The following is a 27,653-nucleotide window of genomic DNA, read 5'->3' as shown; positions in this document are numbered from 1 at the left end:
AAACAAGTGAAGTATTTATGAGTGAGTCATTGAATCATTCATTCAAGAGATTTGCTCAAAAAGCCAATTCATCCAGTAATGAAGCAAGTGAAGTATTTATGAGTGATTCATTGAATCATTTTCAAGAGATTTGTTCAAAAAGCCGATTCGTCCAGTAATGAAACAAGTGAATTATTTATGAGTGAGTCATTGAATCATTCATTCAAGAGATTTGTTCAAAAAGGCGATTCGTCCAGTAATGAAACAAGTGAAGTATTTATGAGTGAGTCATTGAATCATTCATTCAAGAGATTCTTCAAAAATGCTGATTCATTCAGTAATGAAACAAGTGAAGTATTTATGAGTGAGTCATTGAATCATTCATTCAAGAGATTTGTTCAAAAAGCCAATTCGTCCAGTAATGAAACAAGTGAAGTATTTATGAGTGAGTCATTGAATCATTCATTCAAGAGATTTGTTCAAAAAGCCGATTCGTCCAGTAATGAAACAAGTGAAGTATTTATGAGTGAGTCATTGAATCATTCATTCAAGAGATTCTTCAAAAATGCTGATTCATTCAGTAATGAAACAAGTGAAGTATTTATGAGTGAGTCATTGAATCATTCATTCAAGAGATTTGCTCAAAAAGCCAATTCATCCAGTAATGAAGCAAGTGAAGTATTTATGAGTGAGTCATTGAATCATTCATTCAAGAGATTTGTTCAAAAAGCCGATTCGTCCAGTAATGAAACAAGTGAAGTATTTATGAGTGAGTCATTGAATCATTCATTCAAGAAATTCTTCAGAAATGCTGATTCATTCAGTAATGAAACAAGTGAAGTATTTATGAGTGAGTCATTGAATCATTCATTCAAGAGATTCTTCAAAAACACTGATTCATTCAATAATGAAACAAGTTAAGTCTTTTTGAGCGAGCCATTAGGTGTGTTTGACTTGAAGCGGCGCTGCGCAGCGCAGATTGATCGGTGTATATTATCAAAGTACCGCGAGAGCGATTCGAAAGCATACCGTACCAAGCCATCTACTCTCTAATGGCTCTCGGGATACTTTGATGTCATACACTGATCGATCCATGCAGCGCCACTTCAAATTGAAAGCACCTAATGAATCATTCATTCAACCGATTAAAAGAAGTATTCAAATTAATTAAATATTTTTAAATAGACTACAGCTAAATTAACATTTTGTCAGAATCTCTAGTAAATGACGTTATTTTAGTTGTCTATTTAGAATCATCTGTTTAAAAAAATTATGTCAATTTTGCTAGAATCGTGCAGCTCTATTTTCTCATCAATGCATAATTCTCATGCCTCAGTAAATAATGAGTAGTCATGTCCAAATGTTTTGACAGGTACTGTATGTGTCAGAGCAGTTTACATGCTCAAACTATATCACAATCCTGTCTTGCGTGATAACATACCAGTGTCATGAAGTGTAGTTCTTGAAATCTTTAGGTAAATAATGAAAAACACTGCAGTCTTACTGCCTTTCACAAGCTGTCATTATCATGTGCGCATGCAAGCTGTTTTTCTCTGTGTTTGTGGCTCATTTCCATCTATTTTCCTTAAGAGGAGTGTTTACTCGCTTTACTCTGTCCTTAGGACTTTACAACCTCATAACCAGCCCATTTAGTGCACAAACAGTATGACTGCGACCATCTACAAACTCCAGAGCGTGTGAATGTGTGTGAATCTAGGGCATGGACATGGACATCGCAGAGGCGTCGGTGCTGCGCGGGTCCTTCACGCCGATGATCAGGTCGTTGGTCCTGCGGGTTCCTTCCACCAGCGAGATGATGTCCACCTTCTGCACATCATGGCCCTTCTGTATCAGAGACATCACATCTGCCTCCAGAAAATTAGCTGGACAGATAAAAGAAGAATTAATGTGGACCCTAGTTTAAAAAAAAAAAAAAAAAACTATGCCAAAATCTATTTAAAATACATTTATTTCATACTAAGTATACTTCAAATCCATTGACATATAAAGTATATCTTTAGTTGGACCTCAGCACTACTTCCGCACAATTAAAGTGGATTAAGTACAAAATTAGCTGTTCCAATTTAGCAGACTTTAAGTATACCAAAAGTACAATTGCAGGGTATTTTTATTTAGCACATAAATATGTAAATGTATACTTAGCACAGGAATAAATTACATTTTAAAATATATTACAATAGAAAACAGTTACTTTAAATTGTAATAATATTTCACAGTATTACTGTTTTTACATTCAAAAAATTTACAGACCCCAAACTATTGAATGGTAGTAATATAATAGTTTTTTAACTTACAGTCCAGCAGGAGGGTGTTGTTCTGGATGAGAGGATGGAGTCTCCCGTACGACACACTGTCACTCATGTTTTTGCGTGATGACAAAACATTAATCAAAACCTGCAAAAACACACCAGAATAAGCGGTTAGTCACTGAGGTCAGTACTTTAAAGAAATGTGCTAGAGTACTTCTACACAGCAATGAGGACTGACCTGAGCGATGCCACTCAGGGCGCGGTCGCCGTTAGAGGAGCCCAGAGCGATGTAGGTGCCGCACAGCCCTAAGGATGGTCTCACGGCCACGGGCGTCAGGAAAGAGGCCGGCCTCTTGCCCGGCTCGACGCTGTTACGCTGATGATAACATGCAGCATGTTACAATCCTGACAGACATCACTTACTGAAAAAATTATTGCAATCTTAAAGGGTTAGTTCACCCAAAAATGAAAATTATGTCATTAATGACTCACCCTCATTAAGTTCCAAACCCCTAAGGCCTCCGTTCATCTTCAGAACACAGTTTAAGATATTTTAGATTTAGTCTGAGAGCTTTCTGTCTCTCCATTGAAAATGTGTGTACGGTATACTGTCCATGTCCAGAAAGGTAATAAAAACATCATCAAAGTAGTCCATGTGACATCAGAGGGTCAGTTAGAAGTTTTTGAAGCATCGAAAATACATTTTGGTCCAAAAATAACAAAAACTATGACTTTATTCAGCATTGTCTTCTCTTCTGGAATCCCTTCCATTGATTTGATTCCACTGAATTGCTTCCATTGAATCCTTTCATCTGTCGGCGTTGGTAATGCACTTTTACGTCACCGTGATTGTTTTTGGCAATTAGGACATCCGCGACATTTTGAAGCATCGAAAATACATTTTGGTCCAAAAATAATAAAAACTACGACTTTATTCAGCATTGTCTTCTCTTCTGGAATCCCTTCCATTGAATTGATTCCATTAAATTGATTCCACTGAATCCTTTCATCTGTCGGTGTTGGTAATGCACTTTTACGTCGCCGTGGTTGTTTTTGGCGATTAGGACATCCACGACATTTTGAAGCATCGAAAATACGTTTTGGTCCAAAAATAATAAAAACTACGACTTTATTCAGCATTGTATTCTCTTCCGGGTCTGTTGTCAATCCGCATTCACGACTCCGCTTCTTCTTCTTCTTCTTTCCTGTTTTATGGCGGTTGGCATCCAGCTTATTGGTGCATTACCGCCCCCTTCTGCTCCGGAGTGTGGTTCACGACTCCACAGTGACGCTGCTGACGTGTTATCTGGTACGCCCAAGCTTCGTTTACAGTCTGAGGGAGACGCACGCTGTATTCAAGCTATTCTACATTGTTTGTATTTTGGTATTGCTATATTTTTTAAAATGGTGTGCAAGTGTGCATGTCGCGGATGTCCTAATCGCCAAAAACAACCACGGCGACGTAAAAGTGCATTACCAACGCCGACAGATGAAAGGATTCAATGGAAAGGATTCCAGAAGAGAAGACAATGCTGAATAAAGTCGTAGTTTTTGTTATTTTTTGACCAAAATGTATTTTCGATGCTTCAAAAACTTCTAACTAACCCACTGATGTCACATGGACTACTTTGATGATGTTTTTATTACCTTTCTGGACATGGACAGTATACCGTACATACATTTTCAATGGAGGGACAGAAAGCTCTCGGACTAAATCTAAAATATCTTAAACTGTGTTCCGAAGATGAACGGAGGTCTTACGGGTTTGGAACGACATGAGGGTGAGTCATTAATGACATATTTTTCATTTTCAACCCTTTAACAGTAGAAGACTAAAAATACTATGGTAAAAACCTGTTAATCGATTAACAACGTTCCCTTACTCTACCCTTATGAGAAAGTATGTATTTGTGTGTATGACACTGTGGCACCTTCATTTACACTGCCATTCAAAAGTTTGGGATCTGTTAGATTTTGTAATGTTTTTAAAAAGAAGTCTCTTGTGCTCACCAAGGCTGCACTTATTATATTAAAATAAAAAATAAAAAAATACAGTAATAACTGTCACCATTATGTTCAGTTTAGCTCAGTTCTTGGACTTTTTAGTTTGTATTTCCTCAGTTTCTGTTTTCTTTTGTTTGTATTCCACTTCCTAGTTGCTATGGTCACTGTCATTATGAGTTTGTAGAGTTCATCTGTGTTTGTTTAATTATCTAGTTTGAATCAGTACTTAAGTTCCGTTTTCTTCTCAGTTCACTGTTGGTTGTTGTGTGTGTTATACACACTGTTGTACCTACCCTCTCTGATTAATAAAACCCCCTTACGTTTTTATATCTAGTCTTCAGTCTTCTGCTGACCGTGACAATTACAGTTTAAAATAAATGTTTTCTATTTGAATATATTTTAAATATAATATATAATATAAATATAAAATATAATTTATTCCTGTGATGCAAAGCTGAATTTTCAGCATCATTACTCCAGTCTTCAATGTCACATGATCCTTTAGAAATCATTCTGATATGATGATTTGATGCTTAAGAAACATTTATTATTATTATCAATGTTGAAAACAGTTGCGTACGATTTTGTCAGGATTTTTTGATGAATAGAAAGTTATAAATAGAAAGCTTTTGTAACATACACTACCGTTCAAATGTTTGGGGTCAGTAAGATTTTTTTTTTTTTTAATTAAAGAAATTAATACTTTTATTCAGCAAGGATGCATTAAATTGATCAACAGTGACAAAAAAAGACAAACAAAAGATTATTACAAAAGATTCTATTTCAAATAAATGCTGTCCTTACGAACTTTCTATTCATTAAAGAATCCTGACAAAAAAATTGTACACAACTGTTTTCATCATTGATAATAATAATAATAATACATTTTTCTTGAGCATCAAATCAGCAAATAAGAATGATTTCTGAAGGATCATGTGACCCTGAAGACTGAAGTAATGATGCTGAAAATTCAGCTTTGATCACAGGAATAAATTACATTTTACAACATTCACATAGAAAACAGTTATTTAAAATTGTAATAATATTCACAATATTAATGTTTTTTCTTCTATTTTTAATCAAATAAATGCAGCCTTGGTGAGCAGAAGAGACTTATTTTAAAAACATTAGAAATCTTATATATTTACCTCCGATTATGGAAAAGGTTTTTAAGGTTGTCAGTTTATTATAGAAGTTACAGCACCTTTTAAACCAAATGGCAAAACAGGATGACATTTTAATTACAAAAAAAAAATGCAGAAAATAAAAATCATTCAAAAGCGAAATGACAAGGTTTGGTAAAGCGTGTGCCCGTTTTTGCCATGCGTAGGCATCCTAGCGTACCTGATTGAATGCTGCTGAGCCATGGGATTTATTGGGCCAAGAGAAGTCCAGAATTTGACTGTTAAGGAGAATCCCAGAGGGAGTCACAATACGACTTCCAAACGGCCGGTTTAGCGAGCTAGGAACAAAGTGTAAATTAAATTATTCATGAATGTAATTCAACAATTTGTTTAGCATAAGTCAGGGGTGTCCAATCCTGCTTCTGGAGGGCTATTTTCCAGCTTCAACACACTTGCCTGTAAGTTTCTAGTGATCCTATGTCACTATGTTTACTTAGGATTGGAGATAGACTCAGCTGGCCCAACAGGAGCAGGACTGCACACTATAGGGCATTACATACAGTCAAACCAAACATTTTTCAGATATTTTATATATATTTTTACTAGTGGGTGCAGGACACTGTAGTTCATTTATGCAAGTGAGGATAGCAAAATAAAGTAAACTGTGACATATTATACCCAACAATTCTTCATACTGTGGACTACCAGTAAAACTGATAAAAAATTTGGAACCAACAATGATTCAGACACTTTGACCTGACCATGTTTTGCTTAAGTGTTATCTGACATAATTAAGATTCATTTTTCTGACACAGTTTAACTCTGAGATCTTGTCATATTTTATTAAAGGTGCCCTAGATTCAAAAATTGAATTTACCTTGGCATTGTTAAATAACAAGAGTTCAGTACATGGAAATGACATACAGTGAGTCTCAAACCCCATTGTTTCCTCCTTCTTATATAAATCTCATTTGTTTAAACGACCTCCGAAGAACAGGCGAATCTCAACATAACACCGACTGTTACGTAACAGTCGGGGTGTACGCCCCAATATTTGCATAATGCCAGCCCATGTTCCCAACATTATGAAAGGGATTACACAAGGGCAGCCAGTTAACGTCTGGAGCTGCACACAGCCGAATCATCAGACTAGGTAAGCAAGAACAACAGCGAAAAATGGCAGATGGAGCAATAATAACTGACATAATCCATGATAGATAAATTGTCTTTCTAAATGTTTCGTTAGCATGTTGCTAATGTACTGTTAAAAGAGGTTAAAGTTACCATCGTTTCTTACTGTATTCACGGAGACAAGAGCCGTTGCTATTTTCATTTTTTAAACACTTGCAGTCTGTATAATTCATAAACACAACTTCATTCTTTATAAATCTCTCCAACAGTGTAGCATTAGCCGTTAGCCACGGAGGACAGCCTCAAATTCACTCAGAATAAAACTTTAACATCCAAATAAATACTTTACTCACATAATTCGAAGCATGCATACAGCATGCATGACGAACATCTTGTAAAGATCCATTTGAGGGTTATATTAGCTGTGTGAACTTTGTAAATGCGCTGTAATATAGTCGACAGCTCGTGTGGCAGGGAGCACGCGATTTAAGGGGGCGGCGCCGAGTGTAAATCAGTGCATTGTTAATGATGCCCCAAAATAGGCAGTTAAAAAAATTAATTAAAAAAAAATCTATGGGGTATTTTGAGCTGAAACTTCACAGACACATTCAGGAGACACCTTAGACTTATATTACATCTTGTGAAAAAGCATTCTTGGGCACCTTTAAATACCATTTTTTTAAACTATAATGAATAAACTGTAATAATGAATGAAATGTTCAAGGTGTCTGAATAAATTTTGGTTTGACTGTATATAAAAACACTCTCTTACAGCCTTGTAATGTAACCCACCTCATAACAGACACTATCAAGTCATCAGTGCCCATGATCATGAGCTGGCTGGCAACAGCACCCTCCTGCACCTCGTATGATGGGACGTAATGTTCGGCGGGTGACGCAAGCGAATCGCTGATCATTTGGCGGAGAACAGCGGCCCGGGTTTTACTGTCAAAGACAGTGAATGTTAAGCCAATGTCATTGAAACAAAAAAAAGAAAATTACTATGAATAAACTGATCACTGCCTCGAAACGCACACAATTAGAAAACATTTTTTGAGTGTAATTATTGTTTGAACAATTTTGGCTCAATATTCACCTTAGCATCTCTGCCACCAACTCAGAAACAGAGGAATCAAACATGGAGTCTCCCAGTCCACTGGCTTGAGACAATGCAATCTTCAGTGACTACATGTTGAGCAAATGAAACACACAGGAATATTTAAACAATATTACATGAGCCTGAGCGCTGCTGTGCACCAGGGTTATTACTAAAACCATTAAAAAAGGGAATGACCTGAAACAATTTTAACATCAACTGAAATAAAATACAATATTAGCCCTGATGCTGTTTGGTCAATTTTGAAAAACCCCCAAAATTTTATGTTTAGTTTTTTTATTTCAGGTTTTGGCACTTGCTTTGTGAGCAAAAAAAACAAACAAACAAAAAAAATCATGATTTGAAAAGGTTAAATGGTCCTGAAAAAAATAGTCACACTTGTATTGTTCGCAGTCAAAAATGAGTGCATTGGAAATGAACGGAAGATGAATTTCATCTAGTGGAAACATTTGGTACTGCGCACAAACAAAATCTTACTGAAAGCTAATTTTTTGAGATATCAACCTCAAATTTGGAACACAGCTTGTTTAGATTTATGGCTTTGATTTTATCACAGTTTTAGAGTAAAACATGTTTTGGAAAATATATATTTCATAATGTAAAATTGAAAATGGTATTTTTGTTCATTTTTCATAACATTAAATGTAAAATTTTATCACTTTTTCACTTCAGCAATAATCTGCCAAGTGTCATCTTTAAAAAGAGACCAAATTTAAGTCCAAAACATTCCAGATTTATGAAGTTTAAGTTAGAAATTTCCTTTTTTTTTAGGTTCATGCTCAAAAAGTGATTATAACTACTGCATTACTATAATTTAGTACCGTAAAATCCCCTAAAAATACTACATACATATATACATATATACACACACATACTATTTGTAAATCAGCTCAAATTTTGTTTTCCACCTCACAGTGTCAATCACAACCAGCTCAACTAGGCAAAAACTCAAATTCACTTAACCTGGGTATAAAAAAAGATGTTAACACAGAGTAAAGCATATCATAAAAGCCTGCATCTAATAGAAGAGGAAACTCTTTAGTCAGCGCAAAACACATAATGGAAAGAGCAAGCAGACAATAATCTGATTATTATAAGCAATAAATCACATGTAATGTGAAGTGAGTTAAAGCGCTGTAGTACCTCAGCTATCCAGTGGTAAATTTGGCTCCTGGACACCTGGCTTGTGATGTTAAATCCCTCCAGGATGTTGAGAGCGGAGAGGAGGGCGGCTCCCGCATGGGGTGGAGGAGGAACAAACACCTGGTGGCCTGACAGAGGAATGTAAGGCAAAGCACTGTGAACCTTTCAATTAAAATACTGCTGAAGCACTTAAGACTGTCGAGACGGGTGTTGATCTCACTGGAGAAATGAGCCATCAATGACTTGAAGAAAAGACAAGCAGTCTGTAGTCTAGTCTAAATATAACTAATGGTGTTTTCATAAGGCAATAATCAACTCATCAACTTTTTAATGCGAGAAGATTAAACATTTTTGTGCCATGTGGTTTGAACATGAATTTGGAGTTGTTTTTATAAGTAAGGTGAGCAAATTGGTTATGTATGTAATTAAAATTGAAGCTAAACATGCAAATGTAAAGTGTGTGTATGTAGATATGGGAATGTCTATAGTTGACACTGCAAAAAATGTTTCAAGTCCAAAATATGAAAAAATTCTTAAATCAAGAAGCATTTTCTAGACAAGTAAAAACTATTGTCTTGTTTTCAGAAAAATAAGTCAAAATTAAGTGAGTTTTTACTTAAAACAAGCAAAATAATCTGCCAATGGGGTAAACAAAATAATCTTGTTTTTTGGTTTGAAATAAGATTATTTATCTTACCCCAAAAGTAATATTGGGTGAATATCTTTGGTCTGTATATGGGATTCTTGATTGTGCTGTGGTGGATTTTTTGAGGAAATTGTACCTTGAACAAAGTCTAGTTGCCGCACCCTTGGTAAAATTAATTTTTTAATTGAGTGTGCAGTTATATAAGCCAGGAGAAATCATTATAGTGAGTACAACAGAAAAAATGGCGCTCGTAAGAAATATATAAAATTTCATTAGTCAACTGTACTTTGTTCAGGGTCGCCAAACAAGACAGGAACTTGGCACATTAACATATAATGTGTGGTTACAGGTGTGCGTTTTACAACGGCTTCAAATACAGATCATCCAATCAGGAGTCAGAAATGGAACTACATACTTTATGCTTTAATGAGCCGGCCCATTATTTATGCATACCTTTGTACTTTTGGTACTTAAGTACATGTAATATCAGTTACTATAATATTTTTTAGTATTTTCTTTAAATGGACTACTTTAACTTTTAATTCAGTCAATTTCCATACCGTTATCTTTACCTAAGAATGACTATTGCGTACTTTACAAAATACTGCTGAACCTCCACCTGCAATTCTTGTCCATCCAGTTCTGAGAAGTGAAATAGCAATAACAATTGTGCACTAAAGAAATTGATACAGGCTAAAGCAGAAGTTTTTATTGCTCTACAGTTTGGAGTTTCTGCTTCACATCTATGAAGGTCAACAGAGACCTAAACTACTGCAATTAATCAAGTAATAAACTGCAACAGACAAAATTTTAAAGATCTATAGGGTCTTTTACAGCTGCTTGGTATAAACTTGACATGAAATGGGTATTTACCCTGGTAAAGAGTTTGCAGTGGCTTCTCTATGATAGTGGAGTAGTTTTTGAAATCATCCTCTGTCAGCACACCTCCTTTAGCTTGAACCTGGTCACAAAAACACATAATAATGTAACTATTATAATATGTTCTGTGCTATTAGTTATTGGTAGCACAATGAAATTATCTGCAAAATGGTTAAAATGGCAGTGTTTGAAAGCATTTAAATTAAAAATGAAAAATATTAATAAATATTATAATAGCATATAAATAATACTAAAGTAACACTTGAGACATACCACTGATGTCATTTCCTGAGTCAGATTCCCATTGTAGAACTCTGAGATTCCATTGGCTGCGATCCTGTCCAAAATGGCAGCTAAATCCAGCCGTTTATTGAAAAATCCTGCGAGTGGAGCCTGACCTTTAGGCAGGAACAGATTTCTGAATGCATCCGAAACATTTTGCTCCTTCACTTTAGACAACGCATCAGCTGTGGAAAGATGAAGGGACTTACACCAAACTGCTTTAAAGTCAACATAAAAACAAAAATTCACACATTTACTTTTCTTACTACAGATTACTCTGAAAAGGAATTTATTTTCGGCTGTCATCACCAAGCCTGCATACTAGGGTTGTCAAATGTACTGGTACTACTGGTACCAGTCGCTACCAAACAAAAATTTTTGAGTTGACAGTACCAGCATTGTCTGCAGTACCGGTGGTACGGGTATATACGGTATTCACTGATAACCGCTGCTTTCAAACGCTCTCGTTCATGTTTGTGCGAGTGCTCTCCGAGCATCAAAGGTTTCTATTTACAGCTTGTTTGTACAAGCATTGAGCAATGTGTCTAACCACAATCATATCTGTTGAGTGCGTGAAGGCAATGGTCAATCAGAGGTGCTAGTCAGTCAGTCAGAATAGTCCGCACTGTATTGCAAACTGTATTTAAAGACCCCCCGTGGTGAAAATCAAGTTTTTAATGTTGTTTACATGTAGTTTTTTTAATATGTTTTAACACAAACCATGTGCAAATTCATCAGTCAACACCATTGCTGAGTATTTTCTCCTTACAACTGCAGTAAACCAAAGACAGTCCCAAAATCGCGGTCTGAAATTGCCCCCCATTTCCTACCATCACAAACATGTTGTAACCAATCATGTCAACGTGTGGGCGTTCTTTAGCATATCATTACTATGCTGCTTCTACAAACATTTGTGAAAGAATGGGTCGCTCTCAGGAGCTCAGTGAATTCAAGCGTGATAATGTGATAGGTTGCCACCTGTGTAATAAGTTTATTCGTGAAATTTCCTCACTACTAAATATTCCACTGTCAACTGTTAGTGGTATCAAAGCAAAATGGAAGCAATTGGGAACAACAGCAACTCAGCCATGAAGTGGTAGGCCATGTAAAATCACAGAGCAGGGTCAGTGCATACTGAGGCTCACAGTGCGCAGAAGTCGCCAACTTTCTGCAGAGTCAATAGCTACAGACCTCCAAACTTTGTGTGGCCTTCAGATTAGCTCAAGAACAGTGTGTAGAGAGCTTCATGGAATGGGTTTCCATGGCCGAGCAGCTCCATCCAAGCCTTACATCACCAAGTGCAATGCAAAACATCGGATGCAGTGGTGTAAAGCACGCCGCCACTGGACTCTAGAGCAGTGGAGACGTGTTCTCTGGAGTGACCAATCACACTTCTCTGTCTGGCAATCTGATGGGCGAGTCTGGGTTTGGCGGCTGCAAGGACAACGGTACTTGCCTGACTGCATTGTGCCAAGTGTATAGTTTGGTGGAGGGGGATTATGGTGTGGGGTTGTTTTTCAGGGGTTGGGCTTGGCCCCTTAGTTCCAGTGAAAGGAACTCTTAATGCTTCAGCATACCAAGACATTTTGGACAATTTCATGCTCCCAACTTTGTGGGAACAAAGGATGTTTGGGAATGGCCCCTTCCTGTTCTAACATGACTGTGCACCAGTGCACAAAGCAAGGTCCATAAAGACATGGATGAGCGAGTTTGGTGTAGAGGAACTTGACTGGCCTGACCTCAACCCGACAGAACACCTTTGGGATGAATTAGAGCGGAGACTGTGAGCCAGGCCTTCTCACCAACATCACTGCCTGACCTCACAAATGTGCTTCAAGAAGAACGGTCAAAAATTCCCATAAACACACTCCTAAACATTGTGGAAAGCCTTCCCAGAAGAGTTGAAGCTATAATAGCTGCAAAGGGTGGGCCAACTCCATATTAAACCCTACGGATCAAGAATGGGATGTCATTCAAGTTCATGTGCATGTAAAGGCAGGCGTCCCAAAACTTCTGGCAATGTAGTGTATATTATGATGTTATGATGAACTATATGCCTTTCTCCACAGATGTAGAAGTTGTTCAAAGCATTTGTAAGGATACTGATTGTTAGAAGGCAGCTGTCTGACTCTGAGACTGCGAACTGGAGCATGGTTTGTGTAACATTAGCAATACATTATTAGCTGTTTGATAATGTACCCAAGAAAAATGCTCATCATATTATGTGTCCGATGTTGTAGAGAGCGATTCATAAAAAGCATTGCCATTCTGATAGTTCTACTGAGATGAGCCTGTATAATTCACTCTTCCACTTCTTCTGAATCAGTTTCTGGTTCAAACATATATGGCTGAATTAAACCAGTATTTCCACTTGCCACTGTGCAGTGTTTACTACAGTAAAGTTGACCGAGTGGATTTCTGAGCTGGTGTGAGAGAGTGGAGGTGGTGCTAATTTGCATATTCATAGCCGTGTATACTAAATGAAGCAAGGGTGTAGCATTACATTCAAGCTATTTAAAGGCATAAAGAAATTATTTTCATAGGAAAAACGTTTAAATAGTATGTAATTTTGGTGATTAAAATGAACAACTACAGGCGGACTTAAATGCGCAAAGGAATTTGAAACAGTTAAAACAAACGGACAAGAAAAAACAGGACAAACATATTTAAAGTACATAATTCAACAGTTTTCGCTCTGGTACCGAAATAAGTACAGAGAACTGCAAAATCTTACTGGTATGGCCACAGACTACTGAAACTTTTGGTACTATGACAACAGCCCTACTGTGTCACGTGTGTTGTGTGCTCACCCAGCTCATGCGTAATGTTGAATCCATTCCTTGCCACATCTGCAGCCATAGTGATGACATCCTTCCATGACATTCTAGAGGAGAGGGAACATGCTACAATGTGAAGCTGTTTTCCATTAGCCATCATTTAAATTGAGAATTGATAAAAATATGAAAAATAACTTTTATATTACTCACTAAGAAGTCTACTATTTGTTTGTGCACAACTTCAAGTGGGTGCACAATATAGGACTTAAAAATTAACCTCAATATCACAAAACCACAAGTAGAAGTCACATTTCCTGCCAGTTGCATAAACATAGCCATTATGTTAAGACAGTGTCTTAAGATCTAGTACGACCCACTAGCAGTTAGTCAAGGGGCAGCCAATCTTACTATTTAGTATCAAATTAGGACAATCTACATTATGTAACTGACTTAAAAAAAGTTATGAACAAAACAATTTGATGACTAACTTGTAAGACTAGTCTTAGTGGTTTATGCAACCAGCCCCAGGTGGATAAAATGCCTAGACTAGTTTTACAAGTTAGCAAGCTCATAGTTTTTCTTTAAGACTGATACTTTAAAACATGCCGTTTTCACAGGCAAAAAAAAGGTCCATTGTCTACTGTCAATAGTATAGCAATGTATGAAGCACAGCTCACACAGAAGTCACTTTCAAACAAAGCAGCTTTCTGATGGTAAACATGGCGAATCTGCGTGACCAACTTGAAACTGTTGCTAAATATGCGCATTGAAATCTTTCACCCTCACGTGACATTTTCGATCATGTGGATTCCTAAACACTGGATGACCAGATTTTGAACAGAAAACACCTGCCTGAAACGCCCTGTTTGCAGTTCTTCTATTATTTCTGTGACGTAGTTACATGCAACACATTCGTATAATGCCCGCCTACTGGCTGCTTTGGACTGTCCTCAAAAAACAGTTGGGTAAGTGATTCTTCTCTCTTGAGATGATGCTGTTTTTTTGTTTTGTTTTTTCACTGCAAGGGCATTGCGTGGACTTCCAAGACCAACAGCACTGATATTATACGGTTTACAGTTGCTCATAAAGCCTCGGAAGCTGAAAACCCATTATGGTAAAATTCCAAATGTTACAATTCCAATACACGCTCTAAGCCAGGGTTCCCAAACCTTCCCATTCCAGGACCCACCTAAACAAGACCCACCTTGGGGGTTGGAAGGGAGACTTGTGGTACATTATCAATAAACCACCAGGAAACAAAGCCGTTGTGATGCCAAACCCCCTCATGGAAGAGAAAGTCGTCGCGTTTACAACTGCGACAATGAGCGCTTACCATGATCAACTAAACACAGGGTTTTAAAAAAAAGTATGTGAAGTTTGCAGCACCATTGTTGCAGTAAAATTGCACAGCATTCTTGAATAAATCATTTATTAGATGCACTTAACATTTTCACGCCCCTAAACATGATGCAGAACAAAACGAACTGCGATTGGTTGCTTTACATGTCAGTTACACGGCCTCTCGGCGGTTCTTGGCCAATGCAAGTTACTTTACTCTGCCATCAGTCTGAAGCTCTGCCTACACAAGATTAATAAAACACAGACCTACAACAAAATTTGAAAAAATTAGAGTTGGGGCACTTTGCTGTATTTTTTTTTCAAAGTTTTGTTTACTTAAGTAATCCATCGTGTTATCGTGTTCATGATCAGACGTACCACTGCACATATATTTCATTTTAAGAAGACGTGATTGAATATGTGTGCATATATGGCGCTGGTTGACATTTGGAGCATTAGAGTAGATTAAATATGTCCATAAAAACTTGAAACATGCTTGCTCCAGTCTAGATATGAACGGTGATTCACGCTGCAAGTGTTATTAAACTCATTACGGTGCTCAGCACAAAAAAAGGCTCTCATGCTTGTTCTGTGTGTACATGTGAAATGCGTTTTACTGACATATTTTCATATGTTTTTTGGTCTGTGCGTGTCATTCACTGAAACGTAAATTGAAAGGATGGGCTTTAAAGAGACAGGAACTAAGACAGAACATTTCAGGCAGAAGGTGAAAAAAGGTGCTGCAGAAACGTACAGTATTAGAAAAATATGTTGTTTTTTGAACTCTAAAACTTAAATCATGTAAATGTATTCTAGGAGACCCCAAAGAATAAAATCATTAACTTGTAAACGAGCATAATATGGGCACTTTAAAAAGAAGCCACCTGGAGAAATGTGTTTCATGCATCTATTTTATGTTCCTCAGCTCACTCAGTGTTCCTGATTGGCTGTAAGTTTGATCAGTGCAGACAGAAAAAGTATCTCTCACTGGAATCTGGATACGATTCACCTGGTTAGGACACATTGTTTGTGAGAAAGTAACCTGTGATTGGTTGCTTTACATGTGCAAGCCTCTTTCTGCCTAAGTGGGCGGTTCCTAGTCAAAATAAGCTGAACTGCAGACCAAACTTTATGCCAATAGTCAAAACTCTACATGCTGTGTGAGAGTACACAACTGTACCTTCCATACAGCTGATGAGCTTGATGTAGTCCGCTGAGCATGCCTGGAACAGCCACTGACAGACCTGACTAACAGAGGGAAAGAGACACATCAGTGACTGTAGAACGAGCACAGTGCAGATACTGTGTTTATGAAAACACGTGGACTTATTAATTTGCTTCGGATTTTTAACATCATCATATGACGCACATTAAGCCAAAATGAAAGCAGATCAAAATAAAGCTTTACCCTTTGATTAAGATTTAACATCATGTCCTCGTGAATACCAGAGGGTGCCGTCTCACGGAAGTCAATGATCCGGCTCTCATTGTTTCGCATGTCATGGACGAGCATCACGCCACCACTGAGAAGAAAGCAAGTCATTTACTGTTTTTGATGACTCACCCACAAAATCAATTTCTCTATCCCTGCACACATGCCTTCTTATAAAACCTTCTTTAGACTTCCTGGAATTTTTGACCATTGAATTTCCATGACCTTTCCAGTTATTTGTGATTTAACGCATAAGGATTTAAAAAAAAAATCCTTTAACAAAGATTTCTGGTTAGACTTTTGAAATAATATTTACACAGTTATACTTAAGGAGACATAGTACACAATTTCACATTGATTTCTGAGCAAGTTTTACTTTAGACAAACACTCACATAGAGATATATAAAATATTTTACAGCAGAGCAAAAATAAATAAATTATATTTTGCAATTTTGAAATCCCATGATATGTTGTTTTTTCCATGTTAGTGGGAACCCTGTTTCTACTTTTCTCTAGCTTGTAATCTTTAAATGGTTAGTTCACTCAAAAATGGTAATTCTGTCATCATTTACTCACACACAAATGATCCATTGACCGTCCATTACATCAAACTTTTACACTTAAACATGCTTTCATAAAGACATTGTAAAAGTAATCCATATGAATGGAGCAGTTTAATCCAAGATTTTGGAAGAGGCATGATCGGTTCATATGATAAACAGATTTAATTTACACTTTTATTCACATTGATCAACGCACTTTCATAGAGCTCATCAAATATGGTCAATGGCAGCTCAACCACACAAGCATGTTTTAGATTCTGTTTACCAATTATCATTTTTGGATGAACCATCCCTTTAAAGTTGTTAAAGACAGAACTAGTGCTCGTACCCGCCGATGCCTGAGGTGTGGGGATGGATGATGCCCAGGCAGAGGGAAGCGGCTATGGCAGCATCAACACTGGACCCTTGTTTGCCCAGTACGTCAAAGCCAAGAGACGTGCAGTGGGCCACATCTGTCACTACTGCAGCTTGATTATACACCTGAGAAAAGAAGTAAAAAATAAGTAAAAGTTCTATTGGAATAGAATTTGGAATTTATCCTACACCAGTCAAAAAACTATACATTTCGTTGGACAGAACAGTAATAGCACACCTTTCTCAATGAGCAAATCAATTTGAGGCATCATTCACTAAAACCAGAAAGGCACCCAAAAATGTGGTACATATGCATTGTACATAGAAAATATAACATATGCTAATTTGCATCTCAGGACCATAGAAAAGCTAGAAGAAAACAAACAAATAAACAAACAAATAAATACCAACCACACCCAACTACTGCATTACCTTTGGTTAACACTCTAAAAAAAAAAAAAAAAACGACCAACCCAGCATAAAAAAAAACTACACACCCTACCAATTATCAACACTGTTTACCTTTGATTAACACTAAAAAAAATCTACCAACCCCGTTTACCTTTAACACTCTAAAATAAAACTACCCACTATCAACCATTTTTACCTTTGATAAACACTCTAAAACATCTACCCACCCAACTACCATCCCTGCTTACCTTTGCTTAACACTCTAAAATAAACTACCTCCCCAGCGAACTACCAACCCTGCTTACCGTTGATTAACACTCTTAAAAACAACTAACCACCCAACCACCAACTGTTTACCATTGATTAACACTCTAAAATAAACTAACCAACTAACCAACCATCAACCCCGTTTACCTTTGATTAACACTCTGAAACAACTACCCACCCAATGAACTACCAACCCTGCTTACCTTTGATTAGCACTCTAAAATAAACTACCCAACTAACCATCAACCCCGTTTACCTTTGATTAACACTCTGAAACAACTACCCACCCAACGAACTACCAACCCTGCTTACCTTTGATTAACACTCTAAAATAAACTACCCAACTAACCAACTATAAACCCTGTTTACCTTTAGCCGCGTTTCCACCGGAGGAACTTAACCCAGGAACTAAGAACTTTGGGGTGGTACTCAACCAGGGTCTAAATGAAGTTCTGGGTAAAAAATTCCCCCTCTGAAAGTACCTGCCTGCTAGGTAGTACTTTTTCAAAGTTACAGAACTTTTGGGCGTGGGACTTGGGCGCTGAATATGCTGATCTGTTGAGTTCATGCAGCATTTTGATTGGTTGACTCCACGCAGCATTTTATTTCAACCATCGTTTTTTTAAAGTCTGTTGTGGTGTGTGCAGTAAAGAGTTGTTTGCTATTCGAATCAACAATGGAGTTTAAAAAATACGACCGATGGACTGAAGATGAGGTTCAGGCTTTATTAAGCTTATATGCAGAGGACGAAATCCAGCGGGAACTAGAAAGTCGTGCGCAGTCCTACGTCACCGGACTATCTTCATGGTACTTTAGACCGCTATGGAAATGCAGCTAGCAATAGGTTTGGGGGGAAAAAAGTTCTTGGGACAAATTGTTCTGGTAATTTTGGTGGAAATGCGGCTATAGATTAACATTCTAAAATAAACTACCCAACTAACTAACTATCAACTCTATTTACCTGATTAACACTCTAAAAAACTACCCAACCAACCATCAACCCTGTTTACCTTTGATGAACACTCTAAAAAATTACCCACCCAACCATCAACCCTGTTTACCTTTGATAAACACTCTAAAATAAACTACCCAACTAACCAACTATAAACGTTTACCTTTGATTAACACTCTAAAATAAACTACCCACCCAACGAACTACCAACCCTGCTTACCTTTAACACTCTAAAATAAACTACCCAACTACCCAACTATAAACGTTTACCTTTGATTAACACTCTAAAATAAACTACCCAACTAACCAACTATAAACGTTTACCTTTGATTAACACTCTAAAATAAACTACCCACCCAACGAACTACCAACCCTGCTTACCTTTATTTAACACTCTAAAATAAACTACCCAACTAACCAACTATAAACCGTTTACCTTTGATTAACACTCTAAAAACAACTTCCAAACTAGCCAACCATCAACCGGGTTTACCTGATTAACACTCTAAAATCAACTAACCACCCAAACAACTGCCAACCCTGCTTACCTATAATTAACACTCTAAAATAAACTACCCAACTAACCAAATATAAATCCAGTTTACCTTTGATTAACACTCTAAAATAAACTACCCACCCAAACAACTACCAACCCTGCTTACCTTTATTTAACACTCTAAAATAAACTACCCAACTAACCAACTATAAACCGTTTACCTTTGATTAACACTCTAAAAACAACTTCCAAACTAGCCAACCATCAACCGGGTTTACCTGATTAACACTCTAAAATAAACTACCCACCCAAACAACTACCAACCCTGCTTACCTTTATTTAACACTCTAAAATAAACTACCCAACTAACCAACTATAAACCGTTTACCTTTGATTAACACTCTAAAAACAACTTCCAAACTAGCCAACCATCAACCGGGTTTACCTGATTAACACTCTAAAATAAACTACCCACCCAACCAACTACCAACCCTGCTTACCTTTATTTAACACTCTAAAATAAACTACCCAACTAACCAACTATAAACCCTGTTTACCGATGATTAACAACACTGTAAAATAAACTACCCAACTAACCAAATATAAATCCAGTTTACCTTTGATTAACACTCTAACAAAAATGACCCACCCTACTAACTACCAATCTTGCTTACATTCATCAACACTCTAATAAAACTACCAACCATACCAAATCCTAACTACATATAGTTACTTCCAACCCTGGCAACATATAGATAAAAATGATTAAAACAATAATTTATTTAATTAAATAGCCATACAACTCTGTTTTTTAAAACCAGTGCTTAACCAGCAAGGCTTTATGTAATGAACTGCTTTTATTTTTTATTTCTCTCTTTATTCCTGTGTGTTCACAGCACCTGTGGGTCTCCGAAGTATATCTGCATTATGAGGGCCACGGTGACCCCGGTGGCAAAGGTCAGGCAGGCAGTGATGATGACGGTCAGACCATCACGTGTGCACGCGCAATCCTGTGCCAGCGGGTCTCTGGTGGTCTCTCTCAGTGGAGAGATGTCATGCCTGGCCAAGTCAGAGGCAGAAGAGGGCAGCCGCTGCAGTCGGGCTGAATTCAGAAACAGATCAGGCTCTACATGGAGAGACAGGACAGAATTCAGGGCACGATGTGGAGCGAGCAGTTATGGGTGACCCCTCAGGGCCTAATCAGAAAATCTATGATCAAATGCATTTACCTGTGTCCTGCTCACTGAGGAAGTTATCGTCATCTTTGCGTGATTTGAGGGTGTTGTCGGTTGAAACATCATCTTCTGGTAGTCTTGGGAAGCTGGTGATGCTCATGTAGTCCACAGGTGAGTATGCACTGTTCAGAGCCGCATCCTTCTCAACCACTGTCACTCCCGTATCGGCTGCCGGAGTGTACATGATTTACCTGAAATCACCAATACATGGGGACATGAAATTCAGCATAGTTCTGCATTCATTATGCTGGAAATTCATAGCACAATTATTTTCTATAACATACAGAGTGTTTGCAAAGGATTACATATTTTTGTAGGCCAAAACCCAGAAATGGACACACACATTTTTTGGTCAAGCTCTTGTATTAACAATGCAAGAGTCAAGCACTCTGTAAAGTCTACTCCAGCACATCCCAAACAACGATGATTTCAATTAATTTTAAGGTCTTGGCTCAGAGATGCCAATTCATGTGTGAAAATGATTCTTCATGCTCCCTCTCAACCATTCTTTCACTCTTTGAGCCTGATGAATCTTGGCTATGTCATCGTGGAATATGGCAATGATGTGTCTTCCGACATGGTTGTTCAAGAAATTAAATGAAATAAAAGAGCTGTTGCCAAACATATAACATGCTAGAAACAATAATCACAGCAATAATGATCCAATCATAGACTCTTAAGCACTTTGCCTATTTAAATCCAAACAGCGACATTTTTTTGTATATAAATAAATGTACTTTATCTACACAGGTGAAGGATTGGACACCCCGGCTCTAGAGTTTCATCCGGGATATAACAGGATTTTTCTGCCTCGTGTTGATCTATTAGCTACTTTTATTTGCCTTAGTTTGACTGCATGTTTATGTACATAATTATGGGTAGCTGACACACAACTCTCCACCTAAAACAATTTTTTATACAGCATTTTGCTTCTCTTTTTACATGTATCAGGTATGCCATTTTTATGACCACATTTGGGTCAATGACATGACGCTACTTTTTTGTGTCCATATGGTTTAGTTAAATTTAAAAGGGTTAAAATTTCGAAATAAATTTGCTAAATTACTTGCATACATTCTCTGTTTTGAGGACAAAGTCAAAAAATGTCTGATTTGAGAGAATATTTAGGGGAATGTTTGCGAAAAACGTCAATGTGGTGTAACCGTAAAAACTTTGTACCAAATAATTCATCTTGTTTAAAAAAGGTGAAATTCTCAATAATAATTATCAGAAAATAAAAGTAAATGGAACACCATTGTTCTGGATATTATAATTAATTTGGGGAATCATGCGAGTCAAGTCAAATTCCTGAAGTGTCAAGGTGGTGTAACCAACTTTCAAGGAGCCATTTTGTTCAAACTGTGCAAGAAGACCATGTGACATCAGTATTAACTTTTCTAAATATTCCCTCCAAGGCCATGTGCTTACATAGGTGTCCATGATAATGCCTGTCAAATTTGATTTTAAACTGAAATGTCAAATGGTGTAACTGGTTAGGGTTGGGGTTATCACAAGTTATTTCTGTTATAATTTTATACTAGACTATAACTATACTATACTATACTATACTAGATATTAGACTATAACAGGGGGGTTATAGTCTAATATCCCTGTTTTATGATGCTGATTAAAGATGTAATATAAACTAACCTACTAATTGGAACTATTCTCAAGTGTTTTTTATTGAGAATTTCACCCTTTTTAAACAAGATGAATTATTTGGTACAAAGTTTTTACGATTACACCACATTGACATTTTTGCAATCATCCTCCAAATATTCTCTCAAAATGAATTAAAACAGACTTGGTCCTCAAAAAAAGAGAATGTATGCAAGTAATCTGCTAATTTATAAATTTAATTAAACCATATGGACACAAAAAAAAATTGTGTCACGTCATTGACTCGTTTACAAATAGACTACATTACATTTTTAAAAAATGTCACAACACCGGACCATTTCAAATGAACTAAGAGCTAATTTAAATAGTTAAAAAATAAAGACTAGTTACAGAGCTAAAATATACATTTTCACTAATGCATTAAAAAAATCTTGATGTTTATTAAAAGAAAAAAGTTTTTAAATGCATTTTGTAAACTGTCCCTTTTATTATAACTATAATGACCTCTGACATTGATCCCTGCACTAAATTCACCATATAACACAAAACTGTAATACAAAACTGATCTGAAATCAGAATTCAACACTTCTAGTATAACATAATATCACAGGCCTCCCTCCATATCGTTTATTTACTGACAGCAATAAAGGCCTGGTATATGTTCGTTTAGCTAATATCGACAGCAATCGTCTGCTGCCTACAGGCGATATCTAGAAAAAACAATTTGTCATGAAAATTAGTCGATATGCTATAATAAAACACCTCATCATACCATATAAAACAGGAAATGCGCGTGAAGAGCTGGCGCTGTCTGGATGAATCAGCTCCCCTTCACAACATCACTGTAGAGTTACAGATGACCTCCGAAAAGATCTCAAAATAATCAGTGTCGACTGATATAAGTTACATCCGCATGGGCTTTCATTCGTCAGACACAACATTAAAACAAACCGGCGAGATGCGCAACGTTAAACAGTCCCAGTCAACGCGACTAATTTCATCCATCTGTATTTACATCTGTGACTCGGAGATCAGAGCTGTGTCATGTAAACAGCTGATTTACTCATTCCCTTGTTTTCACACGGATACGGAGCAGAAAACCCGAAGGATCAGCTGACATCATCACTGCAATGTTAAAGACGCAGGTGCGCGGGCGTGTACGTTTGACGCGTTTTTATTTTGTTCAAAATACCAAGACTGAGCAAGGGAATAAAACAAAACACAACGGTCTTGAGATGCTCTTCAAAGATTGTTTTTTTTTTTTTTGTTTTTTGCTTATATGCCTTCTAAAACGGCCCAGTCTAACGTACATTAGCAATTAAACAAAAGCAATAATGTTTTAAATCCAGCCTTTCCATCATACTTACAGGTGAAATGTGCGGTTCAGTTCCTTTTTCACATATTAGTCCTGGTGAATTAGTGCATTCATTTCTTTAAACGAATCAAACACTGGCGCATGCGTCAAACCTCGGAGCGAAGAGACGCTTATCCTGCTGAACAGGTTCATCAGCCCTCTGGAGAGGGGGTGTGTATGGCGTTCCGAATGGCTCAAATATATGACTTTGCAACATGCACTCGTCTCACTGAACGTCTCACTGACGTCTTAATTTTTTGCTATTAAATCCATTCATTTCAAGACGCAGACGAGGCGTAGACGTCACGCAGACGTCACGTAAATCACGTGTGGCAGTGAAGTGTAGAGTCAGACGTTCACGCGTGATTCACGTGTAGCAGTGAAGTTATTTATTTATTTTTTCGCTAACACGTATCAGAACACGGTCCTCACACGGCTCAGTGCAGTGTGTGAGCCAATGCACAATTTACCTGCACTTCATTCACTGCTCTCAATGGACGTGACATCTCCGTCTGACTTGTAACGTGACGTCTGCGTCTGACTTTTTTTTTTTTTTTTTTTTTTTTGTCAGTTTTTAGTGCAACTTTTTTCCGTTTTGAAATGTTTTACATTTGGGGGTTATTGTGTTTTTATCTTTTTACATTTTTAATGTAGCCTACACGCTTGATGGCCAACCCATCGATCGCAATCAGCGGCTAGATCTGAGACTGTTGCTGTAAAATAATAATAAAATACATGGAAAAATGCATTATGCCTGACTAATGTTCAGTTTTTCAAGCACCTCTCTTCTTATGTTTTACATTTAAAATATAAATTAGGATTCTAATATTATTTTATCATGTTTTCCTTTCTTTTTTAAAAAGAAAATGTTAACTTTTATTCAGCAATAATGTTAAATTGATAAGATTTCTATATTTTGAATAATAATCTGCCAGTATTCATCAATCAATCCTGTAAAAATATCCGACGTTGACATTGAAGGATCATGCGTCAAAGAAGACTGGAGTAATGATGCTGAGAACTCAGCTTTGCATCTCAGAAATAAATATAAAGTATATTAAAATAGAAAACCATTATTTTAAATTGTAACAATATAATAATAACAATATTAACCAGACCCCACCCCTTCAATATATAAATAAGTAAAACCTTATATAAATGATTCACCAATTTTATTTGTTTGTTTATTTATTTATTTGTCCTGTCCTCGATCCTTATCATTGCGTGAAATGAATCATTAATGGATGCGTGAAATGAAAATAGAGCTAAACAACGACGCTGGCACTCGCTCACCAATAGATGGCGTCGTTGGCCCATGTTTAATTCATTTTTTCCGACAACAGAAATAAATGATTGGGTGCTTATACAAGTATGTAAATAAATAAATAGTTTCAGTAGCCACAAGAAGAAAAGAAAACAGATAAGTTAACAAAGAAGTCATGAATAGAAGTAAAAACTACTGGCAAGAATTCTAGCAGCTGCATTATGGACTAACTTTAACTTGTTTATTGAAGATGCAGGACAACCAGATATCGTTGAGAAAACCTAAGATAAGTTTTTTTTAAGCTTTATGATCAGTGGATTGTGTACCAAACAAGCAAAGATTAATTAAATAGGCTATATAAAGGTGTGCGATAGAGACAAAAATGATATCTCGATATTTTCTGGGATTTTTAGCCATAACCATAATCAGAATATATTTTAGCTGAGTCTGTCTTTCTCTCTCTCTTTCCCAAAAACAGCTGATGTGCAGCCACTACAATATTTCAGTTTTGTTTTTAATGGTAAGGTGGTCAATTTCTTTTCGTTTCTTTAGTTAATTTAGAAATATTTTGGGAAAATTCATGTTTGTTAAAATCAAGGTTTTTTTTTTTTAAGGAACACCCGAGCTAAATAAATAAATAAATATAAAAAAAACATTTTGCGTCTCTGGCTTAAGAAGGAAGTCTTCACAAAAATGAACCGAGACTAAGCGAATAGTTGCCTCATAGATGATAAAAATATCTATAAAATGCTTTAAATTACTACTTTAAAACGAAATCATTAAAATCGAAAACAAACTCTTATAGCCTATGTAATCCGTAAAGAAGCATTTTTATCTAAAGGGCGTCCAGTTGAGGAGATGAGTCAAGATTGTCAAATTCATCTTTGTGACAATCAGAAAACACTAGTTTATTAACAAATAATTCAAATATCCCCTCACAATTTTTTTATTATTTATTTTTTATTCATTTTTTTCTTTTGGCCGCTGTGCGAAAATTGTTTTCATTCAGTACAAATATCACAGCGGCATTAGTGCCATTTTTTTTAAACTGACTGATCAATTGCATGAGACAGTGGTTCATATTAAATTGTTCTGATTTTTTTAACATGCATTCAAATATTCATGTTTATTTCTTGCTGCAAATATTAGAGGAAAACGTCATTGATTCATCCTGGCGAATTGTCTCAAATTAAAGAGCGTAAAAACACTTTTATTCTAGGCCTATATATTTTATCATAAAATTGAAAGTAGGCACTTTGTAGTAACAAAGCTGCATGGGTGGCTTGCATGCGAAAAAAAATGAATGGACTTGAAAACGTTAAATATTATTTCCAATGAGGATAAGTGTAAACAATAATAGAGAATGAACAGGTATAATAAAGCTCAAATTAGTGTATGGAATGTGCTGGAAACCCTTGCAGCAAACGCAGACGTCACGTAGACGTCACGTCCAGGCAGTCGAACTGTAATGTGGCAGACGCAGACGTCACGTTCGGCAGTCGCAGTTCGGCAGACGCAGACGTCACGTTCGGCAGACGCAGACGTCACGTTCGACAGACGCAGACGTGACGTTCGGCAGACGCAGATGTGACGTTCAGTGAGACGAGTGGATGTTGCAATTTCATATTAAAGAGCTCGTCGGAACTCCATAGGTGTGTGTGTGTACGTTAATTAAATGCACGTCAAACACATTGAGGTTTCACAGAAAAATGGACAATGTTGGTGTAATTAGTAAGTTTACACTGTAGCTAACCCTTATTTACGTAGCAGGCAGCGCAAACAAAATACTAGCTAGCTGTACCATGGTAGCATTGTGGTATTCTTTGAAATGATTTTTATATTTATATATAGACAGGGTTGGGCAAAAATACATCAAAATGTATTTTAAAATAAAATACCAAATACCTTAATTTTAAATGTATCAAAATAAAGTACAGCAGCCATACCATGTATCAAAATAAACTACTGTATTTTTGTATTTTAAAAATACTGAAAAATACTTTTACAAGGGAGCATGAAATTTCTTCGCAAACCTTCCATCAGTTAGCCTATTTGATCAATCCCTTCACCATTACACTGACTCAGTTGATTAAGTAAACAATGTTTGATAGCAACTGCCTGAGTCATGCAATAAATCTGAAATATGCAACTAGTTAACAGCACAATATATTATCAGTAGGATTTGGATTAAAATATATATAAAACACACACACACACACACACACACACTAGAACAATGTTATATATTTTGTTGACTTGTGTATTTACATAATCCCAAATGTTTCCAAGAATGCTTAAATCCAGAGAAATAAGCAATTTTAACCAGGACACAATTGATAGGCGATGCACTGTGCCTGTGTGTCACCTATCAATGACATCATATCCATGTTACCCTCGGGTTCTGGTTTTATTTTGCAGAAACCATGGAAACACCAAAGACGCATTATATTCCTCATCTGTCTAATAAAACATATGTTTTATTAGACAGATGAGGAACTGTTTGGATTCATTCATTGACAGAAAACTAATCATGTTATATAGCTTCTTGTTACCGCGATTACCATGTTTTAGCATGCCTAATATCGATCTAGCTTACTGCAGTGTGCAACAAGTGTCTCATAGCAGCTGCCAAGTGAACACAGAGTAGCATTATAACAACTTTCAACACACAAATGTATCTAATATGATAAACAGCGCTGCGTTACCCCACATACACTAGACTGAAAAAAGCAGAAGCGGCGACTGTGGCATAATAAAAGTTCCGCTGCGCTCAAGACATGTCACGCTCGTCTCTCATTAGCAATCGCTCCATCTGTCTCGTTCCAACATCACTCGGTCCTGCTTTGCTTCATACCACAGTAACGGTAATAATCTCATCCATGAACATGATTTCTGCCCGAGTCCCATCCCGATTCTTTTCCACTGGCTGTAGACGTGAAGACAACACATCCCACGATTCCACAAAATGAAGGATAAGAGACCTCTAGCGGCGAAAATGTACATATTGTGGCTTT

At 36.8% G+C, this 27,653-nt stretch overlaps 1 protein-coding gene across 2 annotated transcripts; it reads right to left on the bottom strand.

Annotated features, from left to right (window-relative positions):
- Positions 1–760: 760 nt before the first annotated feature.
- LOC125260429 (glutathione hydrolase 7) lies at positions 761–23,543 on the bottom strand. Of its 2 annotated transcripts, none has more exons than XM_048178788.1 (16): positions 23,389–23,543; positions 20,396–20,592; positions 20,066–20,292; positions 17,015–17,166; positions 16,099–16,213; positions 15,871–15,938; positions 13,386–13,459; positions 10,567–10,760; positions 10,288–10,375; positions 8,769–8,896; positions 7,605–7,693; positions 7,301–7,453; positions 5,598–5,715; positions 2,488–2,625; positions 2,295–2,394; positions 761–1,862 (listed from the first exon to the last, which is right to left on the bottom strand). In XM_048178788.1, the coding sequence occupies exons 2-16, from the start codon at positions 20,583–20,585 to the stop codon at positions 1,693–1,695; spliced, it is 2,004 nt and encodes a 667-aa protein (XP_048034745.1). In that variant the 5' UTR covers positions 20,586–20,592; positions 23,389–23,543; the 3' UTR covers positions 761–1,692. The 2 variants fall into 2 exon arrangements, with proteins under 2 accessions (XP_048034745.1, XP_048034744.1); XM_048178787.1 differs by lacking the exon at positions 23,389–23,543 and adding an exon at positions 22,794–23,306.
- Positions 23,544–27,653: the final 4,110 nt, after the last annotated feature.

The sequence above is a fragment of the Megalobrama amblycephala genome, linkage group LG24, assembly GCF_018812025.1.
Source record: "Megalobrama amblycephala isolate DHTTF-2021 linkage group LG24, ASM1881202v1, whole genome shotgun sequence".
Taxonomy (NCBI): Eukaryota; Metazoa; Chordata; class Actinopteri; order Cypriniformes; family Xenocyprididae; genus Megalobrama; species Megalobrama amblycephala.
This window is presented reverse-complemented; position numbering and strand designations above follow the sequence as displayed.